This window comes from Elephas maximus, chromosome 23 (genome assembly GCF_024166365.1).
Source record: "Elephas maximus indicus isolate mEleMax1 chromosome 23, mEleMax1 primary haplotype, whole genome shotgun sequence".
NCBI lineage: Eukaryota > Metazoa > Chordata > Mammalia > Proboscidea > Elephantidae > Elephas > Elephas maximus.
This window is the reverse complement of record NC_064841.1, coordinates 10,442,561-10,469,994: the sequence shown is the minus strand read 5'-3', so window position 1 is coordinate 10,469,994 and position 27,434 is coordinate 10,442,561. Positions and strand designations below refer to the sequence as shown.

The 27,434-nt window shown below is 44.1% G+C and overlaps 1 protein-coding gene across 1 annotated transcript; it reads left to right on the top strand.

The window, feature by feature from the left end:
* On the top strand, window positions 1–27,081 carry TM4SF4 (transmembrane 4 L six family member 4). The gene is made up of 5 exons (XM_049867505.1): window positions 1–174; window positions 990–1,079; window positions 12,625–12,761; window positions 22,961–23,150; window positions 27,064–27,081. The coding sequence occupies exons 1-5, from the start codon at window positions 1–3 to the stop codon at window positions 27,079–27,081; spliced, it is 609 nt and encodes a 202-aa protein (XP_049723462.1).
* Window positions 27,082–27,434: the final 353 nt, after the last annotated feature.

Sequence of the window (27,434 nt, the reverse complement as noted above, 5' to 3'; positions counted from 1 at the left end):
ATGTGTACTGGGAGTTGTGCCAAGTGCCTGGGGGGCTCCCTCATTCCCCTGGTCCTGTTTGGCTTCCTGGCGAACATTCTGCTGTTTTTCCCTGGAGGGAAAGTGATAGACAACACCGAAAACCTTTCCCAGGAGGTCTGGTATTTTGGAGGAATACTGGGTAGCGGGGTCTTGGTGAGTAAACCAAAAAAAAAAAAAAACTTTACACTGTCCAGTTGATTCTGTCCCATAGTGACCCCATGTAAGGGAGCCTTAAAATCTCTGATGGAGAATATTCCTCCTCCTCTTTAGAATCAGGTACTTGTGGAAGAACAGGAGGGTGCGTACTTGCTAATCAAAGCCCTAGAGATGCATGATGACAAGTCAATGCCTCAACTTTTACCCCTCTCTGTTCGGGTCTGAGCAGGACTCATCGACCAAACTGACTTAAGAAGGAATCGCCATTCTTGGGCTGTCATTTCTCATGAGTCAGTTACGTCCCATCAACCAAAATGAAGGCCATGTAACGTCTTTATTCTAAAAAGGTAGTGTCAGAAAAAACAAAAAACCCCAAACTACTCTTTCTAGCAAATTGACTGACTTAAAACCCCAAAGAGAAGCAGGTGCCAGTGGAGTTCTCTTCTATTTGTGCGTTAATAATAATGCCTTTACCCCTTGCTTCCAGTAAAGGCTGGGAATGTCCAGTTGAGAGAGAAAGAAAGGCTCATTCTTCAGGACAACTGGGCAATTAAAAACAAATTTCTTATCCTTTCCTAATTCACCATCTAAATGGAAACTCACAGTGTTAGATCCTGAAATTCTGCCTTGTGGAAGCTGGAGTTACTCAGGCCAAATGGAACCTAAGTACTCAATAACACTCTACCCCACCAGCCATTTTCTGCGAGGTCTTGCCCCAAGTCCCCCATCATGGACGTGGCTCCTCACACAGCCAGGCAGGCACAGTGCCCTTCATATCCCAAACCCATTCTGAGATGTTTTCTTGCTGGCAGATGATCTTCCCTGCACTGGTGTTCTTGGGCCTGAAGAACAACGACTGCTGTGGGTGCTGTGGCAATGAGAGCTGCGGGAAACGATTTGCTGTGAGTTACTCTGGGGGACAGCCACCAGAATGATGCTGGGGTGTGCTGTCTCCTTGTGCTTGGCAGCATGGGGCTGGGGATGAGTTGCTAGCTCTAGGCAAGTTGCTAGCTCTAGGAGCAAGTGGTACAGGGATAAAGATGGAATTCATCCTGCTGGGGCAAAGTAACAGTTTTAATTTCAAATACCATAGCCCTCATACTTTAGGGTACGGGTACTGTTCCAAGTTCTACAATAACAGGCAGAGGTGCTACAGCTGGACAACAGGAGTGGTGCCATATAAAGAATGCAGGTTTGGAGGGGAAAAGAAGGGGGATGTAGCTCTCCTTTTGCCACTCAGAGACCGTGAGATCTTGGGCAAGTCATTTGCCTTCTCTGGCCTTGTGTTGCCTCATCTGTAAAGTGAGGGGTTGGGAGAGGATGAAAGAGGGTAACCTCCTGTCTTAGTCATCTAGTACTGCCATAATGGAAACACAAGTGGTGAGTTTAATAGGGAGAAATTTATTTTCTCACAGTCTAGTAAGTTGCAAGTCCAAATTCAGGGCATCTGCTCCAGGGAAAGGCTCGCTGTCTCTGTCAGTTCTGGAGGAAAGTCCTTGTCCTCAATCTTCCCCTGGTCGAGGAGCTTCTCAGGCACAGGGACCCTGTGTCCAGAGGATGCGCTCTGCTCCTGGTGCTGCTTTCTTGGTGGTATGAGATCCCCAACTCTCTGTTTGTTTCTCTTTCCTTTTATCTCTTAAGAGATAAAAGGTGGTGCAGAGCACACCCCAGGGGAGGTGACCTGAGTAATGGTGGTGTTACAATCCCACCCTAATCCTTTTAACATAAAATTACAGTCACAAAATGGATGACAACCACACAATACTGGGAATCGTGGCCTAACCAAGTTGATATACACATTTTGCGAAGGAGACATAATTCAGCCCAGGACACCGCCCTTCCCCTAAACTCCTTATCCGTGCCACAGCCAGCTTCATCGTCTGTGAGGCCCACCCCCCAACTTTTATCCAAATTCTGCCTCAAGACTCCTTTTTTTTTTTAATTAATATTTTATTGTATTTTTGGCGAAGTTTAGGTTCCCATTCAACAATTTCTGCACAAGTTGTTCAATGATATGGGTGACATTCTTCACAATGTGAACATTCTCAGTATTTCCATTCTGGTTATTCCTTTTTTGCTGCAAGACTTCTGATTCTTCCTTGTTTCATGCGGCCATCCATCTTTTAGCAGCTGAGCTAGAGAAACGAGGTATCAACAATCCAGGGTTGTAGTGGACAGAGTGCTGGATTTGAACACAGGAGATGTGAGGTTGGGTCATGTTTCTGCAACTGGGCAAGTTCCTGAACTGCTCTCTGCCCTCCTTTGCATATCTGTAAAATAAGGAAGGTGGACTAGACCGGAATTCTCCAAGTATGAGACAAACTCTGGTAGTACATAGCAGGCAATATCTTTGGTTTATCTTTCAATAGCATAGGAAGTGATTACCTTTTCAAGTCTTCAGTCCTTTTCTATGAAGAAATAAACTTATTTTGCTAAAACAAATTTTATTTTATTAAAAGAAGACTTATTTTAATAATTCTAACCCTTCGTAATCTCCCTTTTTAACAAAAGAACAAGTCTCAGGCTCCAGGAACGCAACCAATGTTATTTAACTAAAATTCAATAACATTGTTTGTGTTGGCCAGTGATTCTAGTTTGTCATTCATAGTAGCAATGTAAACGTATTTTAATAAAATAGAGTTGATTTAAAGGAAAATATTAAGCAACAGCTCAGGTACATTGATGTGGCAAAAATGAAGAAGGCAGAACTGGAATTTCTAAGCTGGCTGATGGGCGAAATGGTGCTTGCTTCAATCTCCTGGGGCTCAGTTGTCCATCTAAGGGACTCATGACCCCCCAGTAATCACCTGCACCTGCTCACCCTAACTTCCTGAAGGGGAAGGTGTCGCTATCCCTTCAAGTCAGAACCATTTCTAGCATTTCTTTTCAATCATTATTTCCTCATTCATTCAATCAAAAAAATACTCCCTGAGCACCTATGAAGGAAGGGCCAAGGCTGGTGCACTGTGCATATAATGTCAGTTTTCTATGAAATCTTCTTAACCCCCTCGTGGGTCCCAAATAAGCATTGATCATTGTTATGATAACATTTAAAATCATCATTTACTAAGAGATGTAAAAATTCAACCATGATATAATTATATATTATACATAATACTCAATATTTTTATATAATCAATTACAAAGGAAAGGATGAAATACGTAACTCGTTTTCCTAGAACTCTAATTCCGTTATTCCTTGCAAACTTTAGGGGGATAAGTTGGAGATGAGAGTTTTTAAAAATCAGCAATTAAGAAAACTGAATGAAAAGAAGGAAGAGTCATAGCTTAGAAATCTAACGTTTCATTCCCTGGTTCTGAATAGAAGGCAGAAGGCTGGCCAGTATAAAACAAGGAGTCTGTTTGTTATTCTTAGGTTGCTAGATAACCACAGTGAAAAGTGAAGTAACATTCAAAGTACTACAAAAGCTTGTCTTTTTTTTTCTTTTAATTAGATCAAAGTGAAACCCAAGAAACCAAACCAAACCCGTTGCCATCGGGTCGATTCCAACTCATAGTGACTCTATAGGACTGAGCAGAGCTGTCCCATAAGATTTCCAAGGAGCAGCTAGCTGAACTTTTGGTTAGCAGACATAGCTCTTAGCCACTGCACCATGTTTCTACAAGCACACTTGAGTCGTTGGACTCTGAAGTATTTGATCTGTCCAATTGACTTACCTACCTGGGTTTTCTCAATCTCTCCCACCCCATGCCCCTACCCCCGTGAGATCTGCCAGTGGCTGACTGTCCAGAAGGGCATCTCCATCAAAGGACCAGCTGGGCAAGACTGTAAACCAAGGCACCCCTGGACCAGGGGCCGTACACTGGATGGGCGGCACAAGGATTTTATTTTTTTAAGTCAGCTGTCGAGTTGTAAAAATTGGGAGATTTCACAAAAAGCATCTAGATATCTTCTTTTTAAAAAAAAATTAAACTGGCACCCCTGGGCCTGCATGTTGGCAACAACGCCTGCCCAGGGCATGGCGGAGGGCCTGGAGCTGCTGCCCCTCTTTATTTAGGACCATGCTTCCTTAATGTCCTAAGGCCGTGGATCACCAAACATTGTTTAAGTAGGGTATTTACAAACATTTTATTAGACAAAAAGATAAAAGCTGTAACCTAATTTGATTGGAACGGAACTGTAATGCCGAACATTTCAATTATTTTTCCAAATCCTCACAGCCTTCCTATGAGGTGTTTAAGAACATTTGGCTTTCTGTGGAGCGTTGTTGAAAAAACTATGTTTGGTAGGAAGGCCTGTGAGGCAGGATTCCATACTTTAACTTCTTCCTTCAAAATAATCTGTTCTTTCTGGTTTAGCACTTGGCAGCTAACCCAAAGGTTGGAGGTGGGAACCCACCAGTCACCCATCAGGAGAAAGATGCGGCAGTCTGCTTCCGTAAAAATTACAGCCTTGGAAACCCTATGGGGCAGTTCTACTCTGTCCGTTAGGTTTGTTATAAGTCAGAATTGACTCAACGGCAAAGGGTTTGGTTTGGGTTTATTCTTTCAAAAGAAATAACTTTCTTAAATCCCCCTCAAACTGGCGGTCATTCAAGGAATGCAGAAGTAGCTGGCCAGGAAGTCAGTGCTTTTAGCCTCGGGGGATTTGTGAGACTGAGTAGCTAGGAATGCTCCCCCAGGAGGCTGCTGAACTAAATCTTGCTGCCATCTGCACAGCCTTGTTCTCTATCGTTTGTGTCATGACCCCTCTCTCTCCTTTCTCCTTTGCAATGTCATTCTGGAATATTCTCCAGAAACCAACTTTACCATTCTCTTCCCTTTCTTTGGGTAGTAAAATCAGGACATATTCCTGATAGTATACTTAATAGAGAAACCTGGTGGCTCAGTGGTTAAGAGCTACAGCTGCTAACCAAAAAGTTAGTAATTGGAATCCACCAGCCATTCCTTGGAAACTCTATGGGGCAGTTCTACTCTGTCCTATAGGGTCATTATGAGTCGGTAATGACTCAGTGGCAATGGGTTTGCTTTCTGTACTTGAAAAGATACATTATATTAGAATAATCGATACTCGAAGCAGGACGTGGGGGCTGTGGAGATAAAACAAGACAAAGAGCTGGAAAAAACCTTGAGCTCACCTAACCCACAGTTGTATGGTAACACTGAGGAAATGGAAGCAGGCTCTCTTCTGAGATAGAGCAAGACCTGAAGCCCAGCCTCATGGGTCCACGCTCTTTGAAATAAATCGTGCTGACTGAGGGCCCGGAGGAGTGAGCCCATGGGCAAGAGCTATGAGAAAAGCGTGACTTTCAAGGTGGGCTTCAAAAACCATGACCCAGGTTACTCTCTCTTCCTCCTATACTGGAAATTCTTGGTGGCCCAATGGGACAACTAATTAATTTTATCAACTCATTCATGCCAAATATGTACTTTAATAAGAGCCTTTGACCTTAACACCGAGGAGTGCCTTTAATAATGGGACTGAAGGTAGGCTGATACAGTAGATATTTGGGTGCAGTCAGGCATTTCAGCATCCTTAAAGCATAGCAGGTAGATAGAGGCCCACCCCACCCAAAGGCAGGCCCAGATGGCTGACAGGCCAGTTTTGAAGGAAGGTCACAGAGTGGCCCGCACTTCTTCTTGTGCCTGGATCACCAGCGCCCCCTAGGGACTCCTCCTGGTGAGCACTTCTGGGTACAGGCTCTCACAGAGGCTCTAAAGGCCAAAAGCACTGACCTTCTGGCCAGCTACCTCAGCATTCCTTTAATGACAGCCAGTTGGAGGGGAATTTAAAAAAGGTGTTTCTTTGGAAAGAATAGCTTGTCTTAAAGGAGGAAATTAATGGAACCCTATTTTTTCACTAAACCTTTTCTGTGCCTCAAAACCCTCTGCTGTAAATAGGTCATGGTAGTTGCTATCTTTCATAAGGACGTTGAAAGGATGAGGGAAGATGCTGCAAGGATTAGCATGCAGGGTAGGAGGGAAAACTGCCAGCAAAGTGCCTGGAGTATTGAGGTGCATAGGTCCTCAATAAGTGCTTATTGGATGAATGAAGTAAATGAACACACAGGAGGGATTTCAGGGGATTTCCATACTTTATCTCAATCTCATAATTACCCTCTGGGTTAGGCCTCAAGACCCTCATTTTATAAATGTGGAAATTAAGGCCCATGCCTGCCATGACCCCCACATCCAAGGCAGAAAATACAGGATTAATGTTTTAAGGGAAAAAGGCTTCAGGAAATCTCCATAAACACTACAAAGGAGGAACTTTTCTGCCCACTAGACCTGTTTCCCCAGTACATTATAGCTGCCCAAGTCCCTAAGTACCACGTCCCCAAACCACCCACTTCTCCTTCCTTCCCAACCCCTAGCGCCTCCTTCATCTGGTTGGACCAACATAAATATATACTGACCAAGGACACACCAGGGCAAGATGGCAGAGCTGGGATCCGATCACACGGTGTCTGATTCCAGAGCCAATGGAGAAAACTAAAACCAAACCAAACCCGCAGGAGTTCCAATCAATTCCGACTCATAGTGACCCTGCAGGACAGAGTAGAACTGCCCCATAGGTTTTCCAAGGAGTGTCTGGTGGATTGGAACTGCTGACCTTTTGGTTAGCAGCCAAGCTCTTAACCACTGCACCACCAGGGTTCCAGAGGTCAAAGCTGATAAATGGTGAATTAGAGAGTTCTGACTATAGGGCATTTTTATCTTCCATATATGTAAGCATATATTTCTTAGAAATGTGAATGGAAGTGGTGTGCTAAGCAAGCAGAGAGTTACTTGTTTACTTTTATTTTTCTCCCCAGAATAATGCTCTCTGTATTTGTGGAAAATAAGAGTACATGATGAAATGATACTAAAAATAATAAAATGTAATAGAATATAATTATAACATTCATCAAGTGCTTGTTATATCGTGAGAAATTATCCAAAACGTGGAAACAGGCCAAAGAGATTACTGGGTTTCCTATCAGTGAAGTACTGGGCATTATCTAGCTGACCACCCACCTGGAGATTATCTGATTTTCTAGAGTGGGTACCTTTATTTACTACTTACTATTAACTAGGTTAGGAAACCCTGGTGGCGTTGTTGTTAAGGGCTACGGGCTGCTAACCACAATGTCAGCTGTTAGAATCCACCAGGCACTTCTTGGAAACCCTGTGGGGCAGTTCTACTCTGTCCTTTAGGGTTGCTATGAGTCAGAATCAACTCAACTGCAATGGGTTTTTGACTAGGTTTTCTTGCATATTTTGATCTCTGTGAGACAGGTACTTTATTATGGAATCTTATTTTACAAAGGAAACCCTGGTGGCGTAGTGGTTAACAGCTCTCTGCTAGCCAAAAGGTTGGCAGTTCAAATCCAGCAGGCACTCCTTGGAAATTCTGTGGGGCTGTTCTACTCTGTCCTATAGGGTTGCAGTGAGTCGGAATAGACTCTACGGCAGTGGGTTTGGTTTGGGGTTTTGGTATTTGACAAAAGAAGAAGTGGAGACTTAGAAAGATTAACCTCTCAAAGTCATAAGGGAGGAGCCAGGACTCAGACCTAGATCTGTCTACCTGTAACTCCTGCCCTTGACTACACAGTGGTGGCCCTTTTACTGTTTATTCAATCAGAGCAGGTAAATCACACGCACTGTACAAAAAGGAAGAAAGGAAGCCTCCCATTCCTGACACGCCCCCTTCCCAGAGCACCCTAACCGAAGGAAACCCACTGCCACTAAGTAGGTTCCGACTCATAGTGACCCTATAGGACAGAGTAGAACTTCCCCATAGGGTTTCCAAGGCTGTAACCTTTGAGGAAGCAGACTGCCACGTATTTCTCAGGTGGAGTGGCTGGTGGGTTTGAACCACCTATCTTCCAGTTAGCATCTGAGCGCTTAACTCTCACGCCACCAGGGCTCCTCCCAGTGCACCACTGTTACCAATTTTTATGTCTCCTTCCAGAGATATTCTAGGCCTTTTGCCTGTTTATATAGCATCAATTTCCCGGTGTCTACTCTATAATGTGGCTCCAGGAATTGATGGAGTATCAAAAGGATGCAGCGCTGGAGGTGCTCACTAGTCTGTGCCAAGAAATATGGAAGACAGCTTCCTGGCCAACTGACTGGAAGAAATACATATTTATGCCTATTCCCAAGAAAGGTGATCCAACCGAATGTGGAAATTATGGAACAATATCATTGATATCACACACAAGCAAAATTTTCCTGAAAATCATTCAAAAATGGCTGCAGCAGCATGTCAACAGGGAACTGCCAGAAATTCAGGCTGGTTTCAGAAGAGGACGTGGAACCAGGGATATCATTGCTGATGTCAGATGGATCCTGGCTGAAAGCAGAGAATACCAGAAGGATGTTTACCTGTGTTTTATTGACTATGCAAAGGCATTTGACTGTGTGGATCACAACAAATTATGGTAACATTGCAAAGAATGGGAATTCCAGAACACTTAATTGTGCTCATGAGGAACCTTTACATAGATCAAGGGGCAGTTGTTCGGACAGAACAAGGGGATACTGATTGTTTTAAAGTCAAGAAAGGTGTGTGTCAAGGTTGTATCCTTTCACCATACCTATTCAATCTGTATGCTGAGCAAATAATCCGAGAAGCTGGACTATATGAAGAAAAATGGGGCATCAGGATTGGAGGAAGACTCATTCACAACCTGTGTTATGCAGATGACACAACCTTGCTTGCTCCAAGTGAAAAGGACTTGAGGCACTTACTAATGAAGATCAAAGACCACAGCCTTCAGTATGGATTGCACCTTAACATAAAGAAAACAAAAATCATCACAACGGGACCGATGAGCAACATCATGATAAACGGAGAAAAGATTGAAGTTGTCAAGGATTTCATTTTACTTGGATTCACAATCAACAGCCATGGAAGCAGCAATCAAGAAATCAAAAGATGCATTGCATTGGGCAAATCTGCTGCAAAGGGCTTGTTTAAATTGTTGAAAAGCAAAGATGTCATCTTGAAGACTAAAGTGTGCCTGACCGAAGCCATGGTATTTTCAACCGCATGATATGCATGTGAAAGCTGGACAACGAATAAGGAAGACTGAAGAAGTATTGACGCCTTTGAATTGTGGTGTTGGTGAAGAATATCGAATATACCGTGGACTGCCAAAAGAACGAACAAATCTGTCTTGGAAGAAGTACAACCAGAATGCTCCTTAAAAGCAAGGATGGTAAAACTGTGTCTTACATACTTTGGACATGTTGTCAGGCGGGATCAGTCCCTGGAGAAGGACATAATGCTTGGCAAAGCAGAGGGTCAGTGGAAAAAAGGAAGACCCTCAACAAGGTGGATTGACACAGTGGCTGCAACAATGGGCTCACACATAGGAATGATTGTGAGGATGGTGCGGGACCAGGCAGTGTTTCGTTCTGTTGTGCATAGGGTTGCTATGAGGGCCTAGGCTTTCTATATGTCAGAGGGGGTTCGCCTGGGAGGGCTGTAGGATCCAGTGCAGTGAATTACTTAATATGGCCCTTCTAGCCATAGTCTTTGTAACTCCCACCTAATAAGTGTGTGGTACTATGCAAATGAGGGGCTTGTGGCTCCCTGAGGAGATCGGATAGCATGCTAATAATGCAATTAAGGTGCGCAGCACTCTTGTATGGGTGGGACCATGCAAATAAGGTGCATCAAATCCTATCAAGGGGAATAGTCAGTTTTGCCATCCTGCTAGGCTTAAAAGGAGCCATCATGAGTCGGGAAGAGAGGATCCCACCACCACCAAGAAAGAAGAGCCAGGAGCGGAGAGCATCTTTTGGACTCAGGATCCCTGTGCTAAGAACTTCCTAGGTCCAGGAGACAGAGGAAGAACTGTAACACCAGAGATGTTGAGAGACAACGAGAATCAGCATCAGAGAAATGGCAGCAGCAGAGGTAGAAGAACCAGGAGAACAGCAGAAGACAGTGTAGTGCGCTTCCCGGTCCATGACGCCAGAAAACTGAGTGCCTTCAGGCAGGATGCTTGTTGGTGGAGTGGAGTGCCTCCGAACACTTGTTGGAGCTAGGCTTGCTGACCCATGGACAGAAAGAGCTGAGTGCCTTCAGGCCAGGGCTTACTGGTGGAGTGGGGTGCCTCCAGGCATTTGCCGGTAGAGCTAAAAGAGCTGGGTAACACTTGCCTGAGCAGGGCAGAGGCCAGGCCAAGGGGCCAAGAGGCTGAGGGGCCGGGGAGAGGTGTACCTGCAGGCATGGCTGAGAAAAGTCTGTCCAGATCAAAAAACTGTATCCTGGCTGTTCCTGAAGCTGAATTGTAACCTGTTACTTCCCTAACAAACCCTATAATTGTGCGTATTGTCTATGAGTTCTGTGTGGCCTTTGCAATGAGTTATTAAACCCAGCAGAGAAGTGGAGAGTGCCATGGGAGGGATAGTTGGTGTCAGAGCTGGTAAAAAGTTGGAGGAAGGAGTCATGCCTGAACTCTGCCTTACAGGAATCAGCCTTGAGCTGTTGATCTTGATTTTCCTGCCCCCTTATGAAGGTAGAAGAGGTCAGATGCCCTCGCCATAACCTTTTTACAGCTGGTGTCAGAAGCAGGATTTGTTGCGATGGCTGAGTCATGGAAGCATGGGACTTTGTAAGAGAAGAATGAAAGGGCATGGGAAGTGAAACTTTTGATTCTTAGATGGTTACTTTGGTTGTTGTTACCTGTAATGGCTGAAAGGCAAGTAAGAGATGTTCTCCTGCAGCTGAGGGGAGAAAAGCCACATCTGGAGTGGCCTGGGGCAAAAGCTAGGTTGATTAAACAAGATGATTGAGAAGGGCCCAGGGTTTATTGGTTCCACCCAGCCAAACGCCCAATGCCATATGCACTTGAATGGGAAGATAGTCAAGGGGTGGAGAAGATAAGATGAAATTGGAATGTTTCAAAAAGGGTTATGTGTTTATTTGAATGTACGCTGGATATTGAATGTTTCTCCTACCTAGTGTGGTAAACAGACCTGAATGTATGATGGAAATGAATACTGGGCATCATAGATTACAGAGAGTGGGTAACTTCACCTTCATCCAATACTTGATTGGATATGCTAAAAGGGGAACTAGGATTTGCCTGAAGAAACACTGACTTTTTGTTTCAAGCTAGTAGCTCTGTGTATAGAGTATTGGGAACTTAGATGGAAAACCCGAACCCCACCCAGGAAATATGCATTTGGAAAGACGTGCAAACCTTCCCAGAACTGATGGGAGATGAGGAAATTTGCATTTGAGGAAAGCACCTGCAGGAAAAAAAAAAATGACTGTTTTGCTTTTTGAATTTTGAGCAAGTGGTTTGCCCTTGGGTGCATCAAAGCAGGAAAAGTCAGTGCCCATCAGAAGAACCCCCTTCCAAGGGCTGGGAGTTAAAAGGAGCCAGCAGGTAGACAGCCTAGTATGCTTGCTTGAGGTAATTACCTGGGGCCACAAGATGAACAGAAGTGGAAGAAGTGCAGAAAAGAAGAGGTGGGCTGAGTTTGGACATGTTCCATTGGCACCCATTGACCTAGCCCATGGGGTCTAGGGATGAGACAGAGAGAGAGAGAGAAGGGGCTGGCTAGTTTGAAGTGCCTCCTTGGAAACTCTGTGGAGCAGTTCTACTCTGTCCTGTTGGGTCACTATGAGTCAGAATTGACTCAACAGCAGTGGGTTTGGCTTTTTTTTTTCCTTCTGTCTTTCATATTCTATAATCCTATTTTATTTTATAATAAAAATAAAAAAAGAAAGATGTTAGTCCAATCTATTGTTCATTGATTAATCTCTGTTATTTAAAAAAAAAAAAAATTCGGAGAACTGAGATTCTGGGGATTGCCTAACCTGAAGAATAGAAAACTTCCAGAATGTAGAAGGGGGTAGAGACATGTCATGGCCCTCTTCAGATATTTTAAAGACTGCTGCCACATGGAAGTTGTTAGGTTCCATCGAGTCGGTTCCGATTCATAGTGACTCTATGTACACGTGGAAGAGAGGTGGACTTAGTCTTTGTGGCTTCAAGGAATGTACTAGGGCCAATGAGGAGAAGTTCTAGTCTTCTACTCTTTCTCGTTAGTATGCTCTACCCACCACATAAGGCCCCTCAATGAGTTAGCCTCAGTGGGATGATAGGACCGGGAAACTCTAAGATAATTGCCACTTCTAAGATTCTTTGTTCTATAATGGGTTGACCTTACATATTATCCCTGTGAAGGAGATTTTATCCTTCACAAGGTCAAAAAACATGGCTCAGATATCAAACCACAGCCACAGAACTTCAGTCACCAACGAGTAGGTGAAAAAGATACAGGGATGGAAGTGAAGAGAGGGGCATGAGACACGAAAATTCATTCTAGGAGACCCCATAGGCCCTGTCTGCTCTGAAGACTGGTTCTATTTCATAGCTTCCCAGTAATCACCATGTTCACTAACAGGGTTGTTAGGTTTGCTAAACATGAGCCCTGAACCATCTTAAGAACCTGGCCCTCTCTCTTGTTCTCTTTCAGATGTTCACCTCCACAATATTTGCTGCAATTGGAGTCTTGGGTGCAGGATACTCATTTGTCATCTCAGCCGTGTCGATTACTAAGGGTCCTAAATGTTTCATGGACAATGGTACCTGGGGCTACCCTTTCCACAACGGGTAAGACTACACTCTACAATGCCCATGTATCACCACAAGGGGGCGCAGGCAGGCAAAAGGCCCTAGAAAACACGTAGTGCACAATGTCATGTCATCTCCATTGTACAAGTCTCAAGCATGTTGCTTCTTTGAGGCAGAGCTGGAGTTGGTGTGGAGTGGAGTTTCACTAGATCTCACTTCTAATTGCTCTTTTGGCAGATGTCACCACTCACATCCCCAGACATTAATTAGTAGCAACACAACCCACTGCAGTTGAGTTGATTCCGGCTCATAGTGATCCTATAGGACAGAGTAGAACTGTCCCATAAGGCTTCCAAGGTGTGGCTGGTGGACTCAAACTGCTGACCTTTTGGTTAGCAGCCAAGCTCTTAACCACTATGCCACCAGGTCTCCAGTAGCAACACAAGGCAACTAACAACATTAGCAAACAGTGGCAACTTCTGTTACAAATCTTGTAATAGAAAACGAGAACAGTTACTCATTAACTGGGCTCCAAGGCTTTCACTAACGCCTCGGACTGCCGATAATTAAACGATCTTTTAAGGTGCAAATTTACAGAAAATGGCATTGAGAGAATTGTGGTTCTTCACGAGAGTTACTGCTAGTAGGACTCATTATAATAGCACTTAATATTTTTATGGTACTTTGTAGTTTATGGAGCCCTGGTGGTGTAGTGGTTAAGAGCTCGGCTGCTAACCAAAATGTCAGCAGTTCGAATCCACCAGTGCTGCTTGGAAACCCTATGGGGCAGTTCTGCTCTGTCCTATACGGTCGCTGTGAGTCGGAATCGACTTGGTGGCAGCAGATTTGGTTTGGTTTTGTAGTTTATAAAAAACTTCTTTTCCTAACAAATTTACAGTTTCATCTCCACAGCAACACCAAGAGGTAGTTACTCTCTGCCAAACCAAAAAACCCAACCTGTCACGCAGCTGGTTGGGGGCAGCGGCAGGCTTCAAACTCATGTCTTCTGACTTTGAGTCTTAGGCCTTTCACGTTATACATTTTTCTGTCCACTAGTCCTGTGATGTCCAATACAGTAGCCAGTAGCTATGTGTAGCTCTTTGAACTTAATTAAAATGAAATAAAACTAAAAATTCAGTTCCTCCATTGCACTGGCAACATTTTGAGTACTCAAACGTCACATGTGAATAGTAGTTACTGTATTGACTAGCACAGATAGAGAACATTTCCATCGTTGCTATTGTGGGAGTCAGCTCTGACTCATGGTGAGCCCGTGTGTGCAGAGTAGAACTGCTTCATAGGGTTTTCAAGGCCGTGACCTTTCAGAAGCAGATCGCCAGGCCTGTCTTCTGAGGCACCTCTGGGTGTGTTCAAACCACCAACCTTTTGGCTAGTAGTCGAGTGCTTAACTGTTTGCAGCATCCAGGTACTCCTCTGTCGTTGCAGACATTTCTCTTGGACAATGCCACACTAGACTCTAACCTCCAGGAGGGCTCAGATCCTTACTTTCTGGTTCTGTGTTGCAGCCCCTCTGCCTAGCATGGTGATTGACACATCCTAGGGAGTCAGGAAACCCTGGTGGTGTAGTGGTTAAGAGTTCAGCTGCTAACCAAAAGGTCGGCAGTTTGAATCCACCAAGCTGCACATTGGAAATCCTATGGGGCAGTTCTACTCTGTCCTATAGGGTCACTATGAGTTGGAACTGACTCGACTGCAGTGGGTTTGGGTTTTTTGCTTGTTTAGGGAGTCCTGAAATATGGTTATTGGTTCCTCCAGGGCATGGAGAGTAGATCCATACCTAAAAAATCTATGGAACACCAATTTATTAACTTTAACCCTGTTTATTAGTTTACAGTGAGAGTCTAAAGAACTTAAGGGCAGACTCAGGCTGAGGAGGCGGAGAGCACCAGTTCTTTTTGTACACAAAGTCTTGGTGTGTTCACAGATATTCCACATAAAAAATCATGCCTACCTATTCCCGTAGTTAAATAGGAGCACACACACAAAAAAAAGAAAGAAAACAACCAAACCCGTTCCTGCTGAGTCAACAAAGTGACCCTCTAGGACAGACTAGAACTGCCCCATAGGGTTTCCAAAGAGCAGCTGGTGAATTCAAACAGCCGACCTTTTGGTTAGCAGCCGAGCTCTTAAGCACTGCACCACCAGGTCTCCTCAGGGTCTCTAGTATCCTTATAATAAATGCAGGGATCTCCAAATGTGCTTATTTAACTGTGGAAAGCCCCCTTATCTTGCAGAGGACCACTGGGGCTACACTGACCCAGGCGTGGCTTGCTTCAGCATAGGGTTCAGATCACAGAAGGCTGAGCTGTCTCTTGAGGTTCTTCCCCTGGTAGCTCACTCTATTCCACCTTGAGACATGTCTATAGAGCTACAGTTTATATCTTCTTTCAAGAAAATTTTCCCTGTTGTTTCCAACAACAGCATCAAAGCAGCATTAAACATTTTTTTCTACTTATTCTTCTTTGTGAGTGATATCACCCTTGAAGAATTTACAATCAATTAGAATAAATCTATGTCCAAAACAAGAGAGGGAGAAAGGAAACACAAGGAACACCAAGTAACACACTCCAAAGCAGTCCTATGGTCTCATGTATTCTGACATTAGAGCCTAACATCCTCCCCTTATACGCTCGCACCCTGCTTGGGATGCACTGGGACAATGCCCAAGGTCGGGAGAGTCCCAGTTGGCCTGTGGGCCATGACAGGAAGTGCCAAACTTGCGAGAAATATAGGAAACCGGTGTTCCAAGAACTCTGTGTTTGTTATTCTGGCAGAGAAAGTTTCCTTTCACATCACAGCCATTTATTGAGCATCGCTCTGGGCTTGATGCACTCACATGTGTTATTTTATTTAATCTTCACAACTAACCCATCTGTCTAGTTATATAAAAAAAAAAAAAAAGTGCTGCTATAATAGAACTACCACAAGTGAATGGCTTTAACAAACACAAATTTATTCTGTCATGGTCTAGGAGGCTAGAAGTCTGAATTAAGGACACCAGCTCCAGGGGAAGGCTTTCTTTCTGTTGGCTGTGGAGGAAGGTCTTTTTCATCAATCTTCCCCTGGTCTAGGAGCTTCTCAGCATAGGGACCACAGGCCAAAGGACACGCTCCGCACCTGACTCTTCTTGGTGGTATGAGGTCCTCATCTCTCTGTTGGTTTCTGTCTCCTTTTATCTCTTGTGAGATAAAAGATGATGTGGGCCACACCCCAGGGAAACTCCCCTTACATCCGATCAGGGCTGTGACCTTAGCAAGGGTGCTGCATCCCACCCTAATCCTCTTTAACATAACCTAATCTTGCCCCATTAACCACGGGCAGAGATTAGGATTTAGAACATGTAGGAAAATTACATCAAATCATAAATGGAGGACAGTCACGCAATACTGGGACTCATGGCCTTGGCAAAGATGACATGTACTTTTGGGGGACACAATTCAGTCTATGACACCATCCATTAACATGGACCAGGTTATGGAGGTTTAATATAAAAACAGAATAGAGTAAACCCTGAAGGCAAGCAGGACCAGTTCAGAATTCTTCTTCCACCCTCCATTCTCTGTAGAGCTTTGATCATTACGTAAAAGGAGGATGGCTGGAATACCTAGACATCTGCACTGTAGCTTCAAACTATAATGGGCTCAGAAACTACTGTGCAGGGCTGTATAAACAAAGCCACATATATGACACTTGCCAGGTTATTTGTAGGATATTCAAGAGTGATTTTGACTATTTACATTGCATTTTCCTCATGTCCTGACTTTAGAAGGGAATCTCACCTAAGATACAAGCCTGCTCTTTGCACAGTGGGAAGCATATCATGGTTGCTGCAGGAAGGGCAATTGGGTGGGTGAATTTGGGTGAGGTATGCCTCCCTGCGTCCTGTGAGCCACCTGGCATACTTTCATCACATTCCATTGTTTCCCAGCATCCTGTTTCCTATCTTCTGAGACAAGAATCCACATTCCATCTTGATCTTATCCCCCACTGCCAGCTCCCACCCTTCCCTCTGACTGCAGAAGCTCATCTTGTGTTTCTTGTAAAAATCATTGAACTTCCTGCTAGTGTGGCTGTTTTCAGTTGACAAGGTGTTTTCATTCACCCACAGTGTTTCATTTGATCTGCGCAAAAAGGTAAGATAGCTGACAGCCAGAAGGGCAAGGGATTTCCACAAAGGATTACAGTTTCTTAATGACTGAGGCACAAATCCAAGTTTTCTGACCCAAATCACAGTGCTTTTTCTAGAAAAAGATATATATTTATTTCATCCTATCCCCCTTTTGCCTAGATTCCCATCTAGCCAAGTTTGTGGGCCTCTGTGGGCCTGTGTCCCCTCCTCTTTTTTCTATAATGTGGACTTTTCTTATCCATCAGACCCCAGAATGTGAGCCTTGCAGCCATTGTTATAGCTGCAAGCCTAGCACACATACATGGTTGCTTATACATGGTTGCTTAGTGAAGAGAGCTAGCCACTTGTATAAGCCCAAACAAGAGGATTCAAGACATCTGTCACACTTCCCTCATCACCTAACGGTGGTGACGGCAGCAGCTGCTGCTGCTTCTTTTCCTCTTCCTCCTCATCTTGCTTTTATACCTTCTCCTTCTCTTCCTCTTTCTTCTTTTTAATGATTAAGTGCTAGGTGCTTTTATACATATTTCCACTTAATCTTCCTAACAAGTCTGAGAAGAATTCTTATCCCTAGAGGAGAAAAATGAAGTTCGAAAGATTAACTTGCACAGGGTCCCACAGTTAGTAATTAGTAACAGAATTTAGAACAAATACTCTCGCTGGACCCTCCTTTGTGCTAGGGCCTGGGCCAGATATGGAGACAAAGAACAGACACGGTTCCCGTTGAATGAGTGCACGGTTCAGGTGACAACGTGGAACAGCTTTTTCAATGCAGAAAGTGATGAAATAGAGAAAGAGGGCAAGGGGGACTTCCCCAAGAAGGTGAGATGGGCTGACTTAGAAGGGTGGACCGAGCTTGCCTTCCGGGGAGGGAGGGGAAGCACATATCAGACAGAGTATATAGAAGGTCCTGATGGAGCCTCAAAAAGGCCCACCATGCCCAGAAAATGTCAGAAGGCTAACACTGTGTGACCTGTGAGGGGGAAGGGAGCAGAAGGGGACACCACACAATGGGGTGAGGCTGAGAGGCAGGCCAGACTATGGGACACGAGGGACAGCAAGGACTTCACTTAGCAGGACATGACATGACATCTGTAGGATGATTATGATGGCAGCAATGTGGAGGGTGGGCAGAAGGGCTCAGACACTGAAGAGAGAGAAAAGCTAGGAGGTTGAAGTAATAATTCATATGAGACAATGAGCAGATTCAAGGCAGTGGAATTGGGGCCAGAAAGGAGACAAATTCAGTGACTGTCTGAGATGGACTCATCAGGATCAGGTGTGAGGACAAATGGAGGAGGTCATCAAAGTGGACTCTGGGATTTCCAGCTTGGGGCAGCAAGCCATAGAACTTAGCTCTGTTTTCCTCAGAAATGTTTGTGGGTGATAATGTTGAAAGAGCAATGACAGTTAATTTTTTTTTTTTTTTTAAATGGCAAGAGCCATGCTAAAGTAGTATCCCTGAAGGAAAAAGTAACCCGCGACATCTCGAGATATGCCCTCCTGGTTTCCTTTGAAGTAGATAGAGGCTCCTTCCCCTTCTAAAGTCTTCCTTTCTGAGACAATCAGCCAGTTCTCTCTTTTGACTTCTACCTTGACCCTGAGCTACTGAGAGGGAAGCAGCTTGCTCAGGCTGTCAGGACAGCTGTAGAGCGGAAAGCTAGAGGACGCGTCAGGGATAAATTCAGCAGGGTGGGAGTGACAGCCAAGCACCACAGGTCAGGCTGCAGCCTTCTCTGTTCCGGGGGCAAGAGTTCAGTGTTGAGAAGAACGTTCTCAGGTCAGTGGTTTGGACATCAAGACACAGAACTGAACGCAAAATGTTCCTCCCAAATTTTCAGTTGAGGAAACCTGCATTTGCATTTCCGAAATGACTTAGAGGCAAATGAGCCCCATGAGCTGCGCTGAACATATTCCCCAGAGCTGGAAGCCGTACCGATAGGGTGAGATTGGATTACGCGGGTGCTCCCAGCTTTCTCAAAGCAGGAAACACCACAAATGTGGGGACCCAGCTTTGTGCTTGGGCCGATATACGGAGGTGTGATATTGGACGATGCATTCCTCCCTCAGGCTCTTCATCTGTGAAATGGAGGTAACAGCACCAAGTACCTCATAAACGCAGGCAAGAGCTAAATAACATGGTATATGTAAAGCACTTAGTGCCATTCCCATCACATACTACTTAAGAAACATTAGCCTTATTAGTCTTTATTATGAATAGAATTCATTACTATGAATGAGAACTTTCTAGAATGTTGTTTTTTGTAATGATTTTGTGCTTTAATTTCAGTCTTTCAACCAGTCACAAGAAAGTTCAAAGAGAATAATGTCTTTATCGTGGTATAGGTATAAAATGATCAACGTACTATTTTACATGTATTGCCAAAATAAAATTTCAGAAACAAATCATATGTCAAAAATACTAAGAGAATATAACTATTCAAATAGAGGCCGTTTGTGTAAAGGTTAAGAGCAATGACTTTGGAGTCAGACAGACCTGAGATCGAATCCAGGCTCTGCCATTTATTAGCCTCTCCCTTTTAATCTGGGGCTCTGGTGGTGCAGCGGTTAAGTGCTTGGCTGCTAACCAAAATGTCAGCAGTTCGAATCCACCAGCCACTCCTTGGAAACCCTAGGGAGCAGGTCTACTCTGTCCTAAAGGGTCACTATGGGTAGGAATCGACTCAACGGCAATGGATTTGGTTTTTAATTTGACTTCTTAATCTGTAAATGTGTTGTTCCATGAATATTTACTGCAGGCTGTCCTACACCAGGCATTGTTCAAGTAAAGTAGCACCTCCTTATAGGATTAGGAAAGATGGTTCTTGTAAAGCACCTAGCCCAGTGCCCAGCACATTCCAGGACCCAGTAAATGATGCTGTTGTTGGTTGGTTGCTGTTACATCAACTCCAACTCATCGTGACCCCACGTGGAGTAGTAGAACTGCCCCATAGGGCTTCTTAGGCTGTAATTTCTATGGAAGCAGATAACTGGGGCTTTCTTCCACAGAGTTGCTGGTGGGTTTGAACTGCTGACCTTTCAGTTAGCAGCTGAACACTTACCCATTGTGCCACCAGGCCTCCTCAGCTGCTGCTATTTGTTGAACACCCCCACGCTGGCACTGAGGCAACAATGGATGGGACATGGTCTCTGCCCTTGTGAGTTCACAGTTCTGAAGACAGTCAGGTGGACAGACGATGACAGCACAGGGTCGTAAGTGCTCTGCACGAGAGGCAAACACATGATGCTGAAGTGGGCAAATCCAGCCTGAGGACAGGAGGAGCATCCAGGAGGTCTTCCCAGAGGAGGCAGCGCCTGAATTACCCAGGCAAAGTGGGTCAGGCAAAGCACTTGGGCTTCCCTTGTGCCTCTCTTCAGCTACCTCTGTGGCTGGTGAGAAGTCGGTCTTGTGAAATCTATGGTTTTCTATTCCAGTGTTGATGTGACAGGGTTGCCGTGAGTCATAACTAACTCTACAGCAACAGTTTTTGTTTTTAGGGTTTTTTTTGGTTGATCTCATTACTGCAGCTCAGGCAGAAATGCCTTTTGCAGTAATTGGAGGCTTTCAAAAGCCAGTTAAATGGGTTTAAACGGCCACAGCTCTCCTTGCCTCAGAAAACGTGGTAATACGATTAGCTAGCAGGTCCGTGAAAACTCAGGGCTCCCTCTCCCCTCAGGATTGGCATGTCCCACACAGCAATTAACTGCATGTACAAGGCAGCCCTCCTCTGCCGGGATCTCTGAGACACTTAGGATTGATGCCTTCCCCTGAGAGTTTCGGGGGAGAGAAGGGCCTGGCAATGGCTCTCTGTGGTGCTTTGCAAGGATGGGGCAGGAACAGGAGTGACCCTGAGAGGCACCTGCGCTCAAGCCTTGCTGAGTTCCCTGTGAGCGTTTCCTCACTCTCACCACCAGGTGGTGGTGTTGTCCACCACTAGGCAAATTCTCCAGACGAGGGAAGGAACTCAGGATTGACAATTACGTCGTCTGAAGACCCTTTCTTTATAAAGTGTGCCTAGAAAATACTGTATCTTTGTAGCCTCTTATAATCACCAAATTTATACATTGTAAAGATCGAAAGGACTCCGTGGAAAAATGCAGAATAGAAAGATGGGGTGCTTAATGTTAAAAAAAAAAAAAAAAAAGCATTGAATAGTTTTATGCAATAATGGAGTCTAGGTGATGCAACAGTTCACATGCTCGACTGTTAACCGAAAAGCTGGAGGTTTCAGGTGCACCCAGAGGCACCTCGGAAGAAAGGCCTGGCTACCTGCTCCTGAAAAATTAGTCCTGGAAAACCCTATGGAACATAGTTCTCTGACGTGCGTGGGGGTCACTAGGCGTCGTGGTCGATTTGGCAGCAACAGGTTTTGTGAAATAAACGTAAGGTGTGTTATCTCGGTGAGTTCTTACAACGTTAGTGAGGTGGTGCTCACTTAGTCCATTTTATAGATGAGGACACTTATATTAAGAAAAGTTCAGTAGTCTGTGCAAAGAACCCACAGCTGGTGAGAGGAGCGCTTGGATTCACCTGAATTAAAAAAAAAACCAGGCTCTTTCCATTAGATCAGGAATGCCGGTGGTGTAATGGTTAAGTGCTACCGCTGCTAACCAAAAGCCCAACAGTTCGAATCCACCGGGCGCTCCTTGAGAATTCTGTGGGGCAGTTCTACCCTGTCCTATAGGGTCACTATGAGTCGGAATTGACTCGATGCAACGGGTTTGTTTTGTTCCATAAGATCACACGGTTCAGGTTAAGTAAAATATAGTCGCCCTCTGTATTTGCCCGTTCTGCAAAACCGAACCCGTTGCCACAGAGTTGATTCCGACTCATAGCGACCCTATAGGACAGAAGAGAACTGCCCCATAGGGTTTCCAAGGAACGACTGGTGGATTTGAACTGCCGACCTTTTGGTTAGCAGATATAGCTCTTAACCACTATGCCACCAGGGTTTCTGAGAATGATAAGGCGAGTGCTAATTCAGTAGCCAGGTGAGTGTTTCCCATTGAGGCCCTGAAAGGGTGGAAGTGTAATGGAAGAGAGAGAGACGAATTTGTAGGCCTAAGAATGTGAGAAGGAATTTTGTTAATCCACAGGATTTCACCCACTTGGCTCTCGTTTTTGTCTCAAAGACAACATAACTCACATTTCTCCTCCAAGGCACAATGCCCTTTATATCACAGTAGACAGATGGTTTGCTTAATACAAAGTTGGTGTAAAATAGGTATGAAGGCAGCAGGTATCTTCCTTTTAAAGAGAATTAATAAAATATGTTTGCAGGTGGAATCCCTACATGTGAACAAAAGTACAGTTGAGTCAAATTCACTCTTTGGCTAACATGAAGTCTTAACTACATGACATGATTGTACTTGACAGACTTCAGGTGGCTGCTAGGCTTGACAAGTAATCTGTCTAGAGTTGAAACGGCCCTTCGTGACAACAGCTAGGATACAGGCAGCGAACATTTGTGGGATTCTGATGCTGGCCACACCATAGGTTGTAAACCTACCCAGCTCTCATTCTGCTCACTAAAATTGTTCCGCCACTTACCAACTGTGTGTCCTGGGGCAAGTCACTTAACCTCTCTGTGCCTCAATTTCCTTCTTTGTGAAATGTAAGAAAAGAGCCATGAGGTTTCCATGAGGAATAAACGAGCTACTGCGTGTCAAGTGTTTAAAACAGGGTCGGACACGTAGAATGTACTAATAAACATGCTAGGTCTTACCTTTTTTTTTTTTTGTCTCATGGGGAGTCCCTGGGTGGCACAAATGGTTAACATGCTCAGCTCCTAACCAAAAGGTTGGAGGTTCGAGTCCACCCAGAGGCCTCAAGAAGAAAGGTCTGGTGATCTATTTCTGAAAAATCACCCATTGAAAAAAGAACCTATGGGGGAGCACGGTTCTGCTCTGATACACACGGCACCTCCAGGAGTCAGGACTGACTCAAGGGCAACTGCTTACTGGTTATTTTCTCGTGGACCTTATGTTTTGGATGGAAAGTATTGCACAAGAAAAATTGTCGTGGTGACTCTTTAGAATATTGCTTATTTTTGACAAATGTCCCCTTTTGCCCCCGTGTCACCGGCAGAGATTACCTCAGTGATGTGTCTTTATGGAGCAAGTGCCTAGAGCCCGTCAGCGTGGTTGCCTGGAATCTGACCCTCTTCTGCATCCTGCTGGTCGTGGGGGGAATCCAGGTGATCCTCTGTGCCATCCAGGTGGTCAACGGCCTCCTGGGGACGCTCTGTGGAGACTGCCAGTGTTGCGGCTGCTGTGGGGTAAGTTGAGATCCTTGTTGTTCCTTCTCAGCATGTAGGCGGCCAGGTCAGGCCGTCAGCACCGAGGGACCTGAGAGTGTGGCTACCTGTAGCCACCAGACACGGGCTGGAAATCCAAACCAGCCCACTCCATCAACACGGAAACAGCAATATTACGTTGCTGAAACCTGCAAATTCTGTTCTTTGTGCCATGTTATCACACCCATGCTGAAGCTGACCAAAATTATCAGCCTCACACCCAGGTGGCTACGGTCCTGGAAAACAAAGGACTCCACAGACGTACATACAGAAGTTTACAATGATGCTTGTGTGAAGGACCGCAGAGGGTGATCACTTGCCATGTGGGCGTATTGTTAGCAATAAAACAGCAAGGTCTGGCCTGAAAGATTCCTAAATCGGTCTAGACAATGGGTTAAAGTTACCAAGTAACATAAGGAACATACTTGAGGATATTTCCTTTTCCCTGGAGAATTTCCTGAAGTGAACAGAACATATCAAGGCAAAACCAACATTTTGATGAAATTTCTGAGATGTAGAAGCGAGAATTGGTTCTCCTGTGAGAAAAAAATAAAAAAGAAATCACTCAGGATGTACTTTCCAAATAAGACTGTAAAATATCAACAACAATATTTAAAAAAATTAAAATAAACCCGTGGGCAATAAGACAGTCTGATTATTTCCACTAATGACCAAATCAGGTCAGGCAATGATTCACGCACACACACCAAGTTCTTAAAACACGCAGATTGATGTATTTAAAAAAACCAAACTTGAGAGCACCCTAACTGAGAAGTTGTGTAAATAGATGTAAATGAAGGTCTACCCACTTAATACATTGTGCCAAAATTTTAAATGATGCAAACCATTTTATTGAAATTTCTAAAAAGCCTTGTGTTTGTATAGTTCAAAGATTAAATGTGTGTATGTGTATAAAAAGAGTTTCTTATTTTTACCTCCTCCACCTTAAAGGGATTTTTTTTTTTTTAAGCCTGTAATAGTATTGAGAAGGCTTATGAGATAGTATTATTTGAAAAGAGTGGGATAAAAAATTGTATACGTGGTATGTTGTGGTGCTGGTTAGTTGCTGTTTAGTCGTTTACAATTACATGAATAAGAAAAAAAAACACACAATAGGAAAAAAAAGATCTAAAGGAAATCAACCCAAAATGTTGAATGGTAGTTATTTCTGGATAAAAAAGGACTTTTATATTTTTTCTTTCTTCTAACCTACATTATTTAAAAATTAATAATCATATATTACTATTAAAATATAAAACATATCAATAAAAAGCCCCAAAAGGATCAACTGTAAAATGCATTTCTCACAAATAAATTTCACTGACTATCGAGTTTTCATTCTATAAGTTTTCAATTTTATATTGCATTGTATTCTTTTTTTTTTTTTTAGTATGTAAACACAATTGGGGGAAAGAAAGCTCATCTACCAAAATTATTTTTACAGTAAACCAAAAACCAAACCCACTGCTGTCGAGTCAATTCCGACTCATAGCAACCCTACAGGACAGAGGAGAACTGCCCCATAGAGTTTCCAAGGAGCCACTGATAGATTCCAACTGCTGACCTTTCGGTTAGCCGCCGAGCTGTTAACCATTGTACTACCAGGGCCCCTGTTTTTATACCAGCAGTTATGAATATTGAGCATTTAAATCTTGTCATTCACTCAAAATGAATTCGTGTTTGCAAAATAAGCTACGTTCTTTCAAACGCTGATATTTCTTTTTTTTGTTTCATAGGAGGGAGAGTTATACCTTTCAGCTAGGTGGTGAATTATGTTGGCAGGGTTGATTGAAAACGTGACTGCTCTTTGAATAGACGACAGTAGTTTCCTGGATCTGAGGATTATCTGTCCAGTTAAAAACATACCTGTGGGGGACAGGACTTTGACTCTTTTCAAAGACTTCCATTTATTTCAACACCACGTTTTCGGGATCTTAGCTACTGAATCACTTGATAGTCAAAAGACAGGAGATGAATTCCGTTGTTGTCAGCGAGGGGCCCTAGAGAATCCCAGAGGGTAAACATATACCTGCAGAATTATCCTTCCTTCCTTCCTTCCTTCCTTCCTTCCTTCCTTCCTTCCTTCCTTCCTTCCTTCCTTCCTTCCTTCCTTCCTTCCTTCCTTCCTTCCTTCCTTCCTTCCTTCCTTCCTTCCTTCCTCCCTCCCTCCCTCCCTCCCTCCCTCCCTCCCTCCCTCCCTCCCTCCCCCCCTCCCTCCCTTCCTGCCTCCCTTCCTGCCTTCCTTCTTTTCTCTCTCTCCTCCTCTCCCCCTCCTGCCACTCTTTTCTTCTTTCCTGGTTTTCTTCCCCAACTTTTTACTTTTTGGAATAACAGTACAATGAACATCTGTAAATTGTAACCTAAATCCACATAATGTTAATATTTTGCTCACCACCCCTCTCTCTGAGCTACTAGAAGGTAGTTTCCAGGCATCATGAAACTTTACTCCTAACTACTTCAGTGCGTGTGGGAGCTGCATTTTAAAAAATCGGTCTGCTGAGGGTTCCTTTCTTGCCTCTCATACAGCTGGCAGGATTCCTTCCCTGGTAGGACGCTGTGGAAAGACTCAGGCTCTCAGCCTAGTTCCACGACGATGTAACCAGCTGAATGACCTGAGCAAGCTGCCTATCTTCTCAGAGTCTCAGTTACCCCAGCTGCCTCTTGCCTCACTCCCTGAGAGTGTGCGAATTGGCATCCATTCGTTCAGGAACCAAGCATTTATTGAGTGCTTTCTTGACCCTGGCATAGTCTTTAAAGGGGGTAATAGATGGGAACGTGCTTTAAAATTCAAGCTATGAGACTCGGTTTGAATGCCAGCTATGCGGTCTTGGGCAAGTCAGTTGCCCTCAGCTATTTCCTTGTCTGTAAAATGGGGTTATGAATACCTGGCTCCTGAAGTTGCTGACTGAGTGCTTAAGACAAAGGGATAAATATGCCTCCGTCTCAACAATCAGAAGGCTCAGTAAATGGTAGTGTGTATTATGTACTGAGAGCACACAGGTCAGCAAGGCGGCAGAGCTTTGAGGAAAGGAGCTCAATCTCTGAGATCAACCTTCCTGAGTTCAAACCTTGGCCCCTCTACGTGCTCGTTATAATTGTAGATGCATCACTTAATATCTTCATGCTTCTTATCAAAATTATTTTTACTAATAAAGAAAATAAAATGAAGTTTCAGCTCCTGTCTTGGTTATCTAATGCCGCTATAACAGAAATATCACAAGTGGATGGCTTTGACAAAGAGAAATGTGTTCTCTCATAGTCTGTGAGGCTAGAAGTCCATATTCAGGGTGCTAGCTCCAGGGGAAGGCTCTCTCGCTCTCCCTGTTGGCTCTGGAGGAAGGTCCTTGTCATCAATCTTCCCCTCGTCTAGGAGATTCTCTGTGCAGGAACCCTGGGTCCAAAGGACACGCTACTCTTCTGGCTCTTGTTTCTTGATGGTATGAGGTCCCCATGTCTCTCTGCTTGCTTCTCTTTTATATCTCAAAAGAGATTGACTTACATTACAACCTAATCTTGTAGACTGAGTCCTGCCTCATTAACATAACTGCCTCTAATCCCACTTCATTAACATCATAGAGATAGGATTTACAACACATGGGAGAATCACATCAGATAACAAAATGGTAGACTATCACACATACTAGGAATCGTGGCCTAGCCAATTTAAAACACATTTTGGGGAGACCCAATTCAATCCATAACAACTCCTTTAATATAAACACAGGGAAGTGACAGATGATTAAACCTCTGAAAAATAAAGTCAGAAGAGCAGAGAAAACATTCAATAAGGGGCAGGGGGAATGAGGAGGAAAACTTGATGACGGGGAGGGGACGAAAGAGGGAAGAAAAAAAAAAAGGAAGGACATGATAACTAATTTTTTTCTTCACCTTCTAGGGAGATGGACCAGTCTAAACCTCTGATGAGCGGCTTTAACTGAACGACACGTGGGAAAACACTGTTCGTAATCTTCTCTTCTGGGGCTACCTTCTTCCCAAAGGACAAAGCTGGGGGAGGGCAGGGTTATTCCTTGTCCTTCTCAACTGGCTTTGCTCACGTTGGAATTTTATATTATTTTCGAATAAAAGATAGCTTGACCGCTTAGATTTATACATCTTTCAAATCAGCTTCTCCTCAGGGCTTAAGAGCAGGTTCAAGTACATTCTTCATAATCTCTCTTTAAAATTGTGAAATGTATGAAGTCACACATATGGCAGTGCTGCTTCTTTGTACATAGAGATGTTTATATCCTTTGGAAGTTTCCCATA

What these genes read in the sequence shown, in the direction of transcription:
- TM4SF4 (XM_049867505.1), top strand. Translation starts at nt 1, where the DNA reads ATGTGTACTGGGAGTTGTGCCAAGTGCCTGGGGGGCTCCCTCATTCCC. An exon ending in TACTGGGTAGCGGGGTCTTG is followed by an intron (nt 175 to 989) that starts GTGAGTAAACCA and finishes TCTTGCTGGCAG; the next exon opens with ATGATCTTCCCTGCACTGGT. An exon ending in GCTGCGGGAAACGATTTGCT is followed by an intron (nt 1,080 to 12,624) that starts GTGAGTTACTCT and finishes GTTCTCTTTCAG; the next exon opens with ATGTTCACCTCCACAATATT.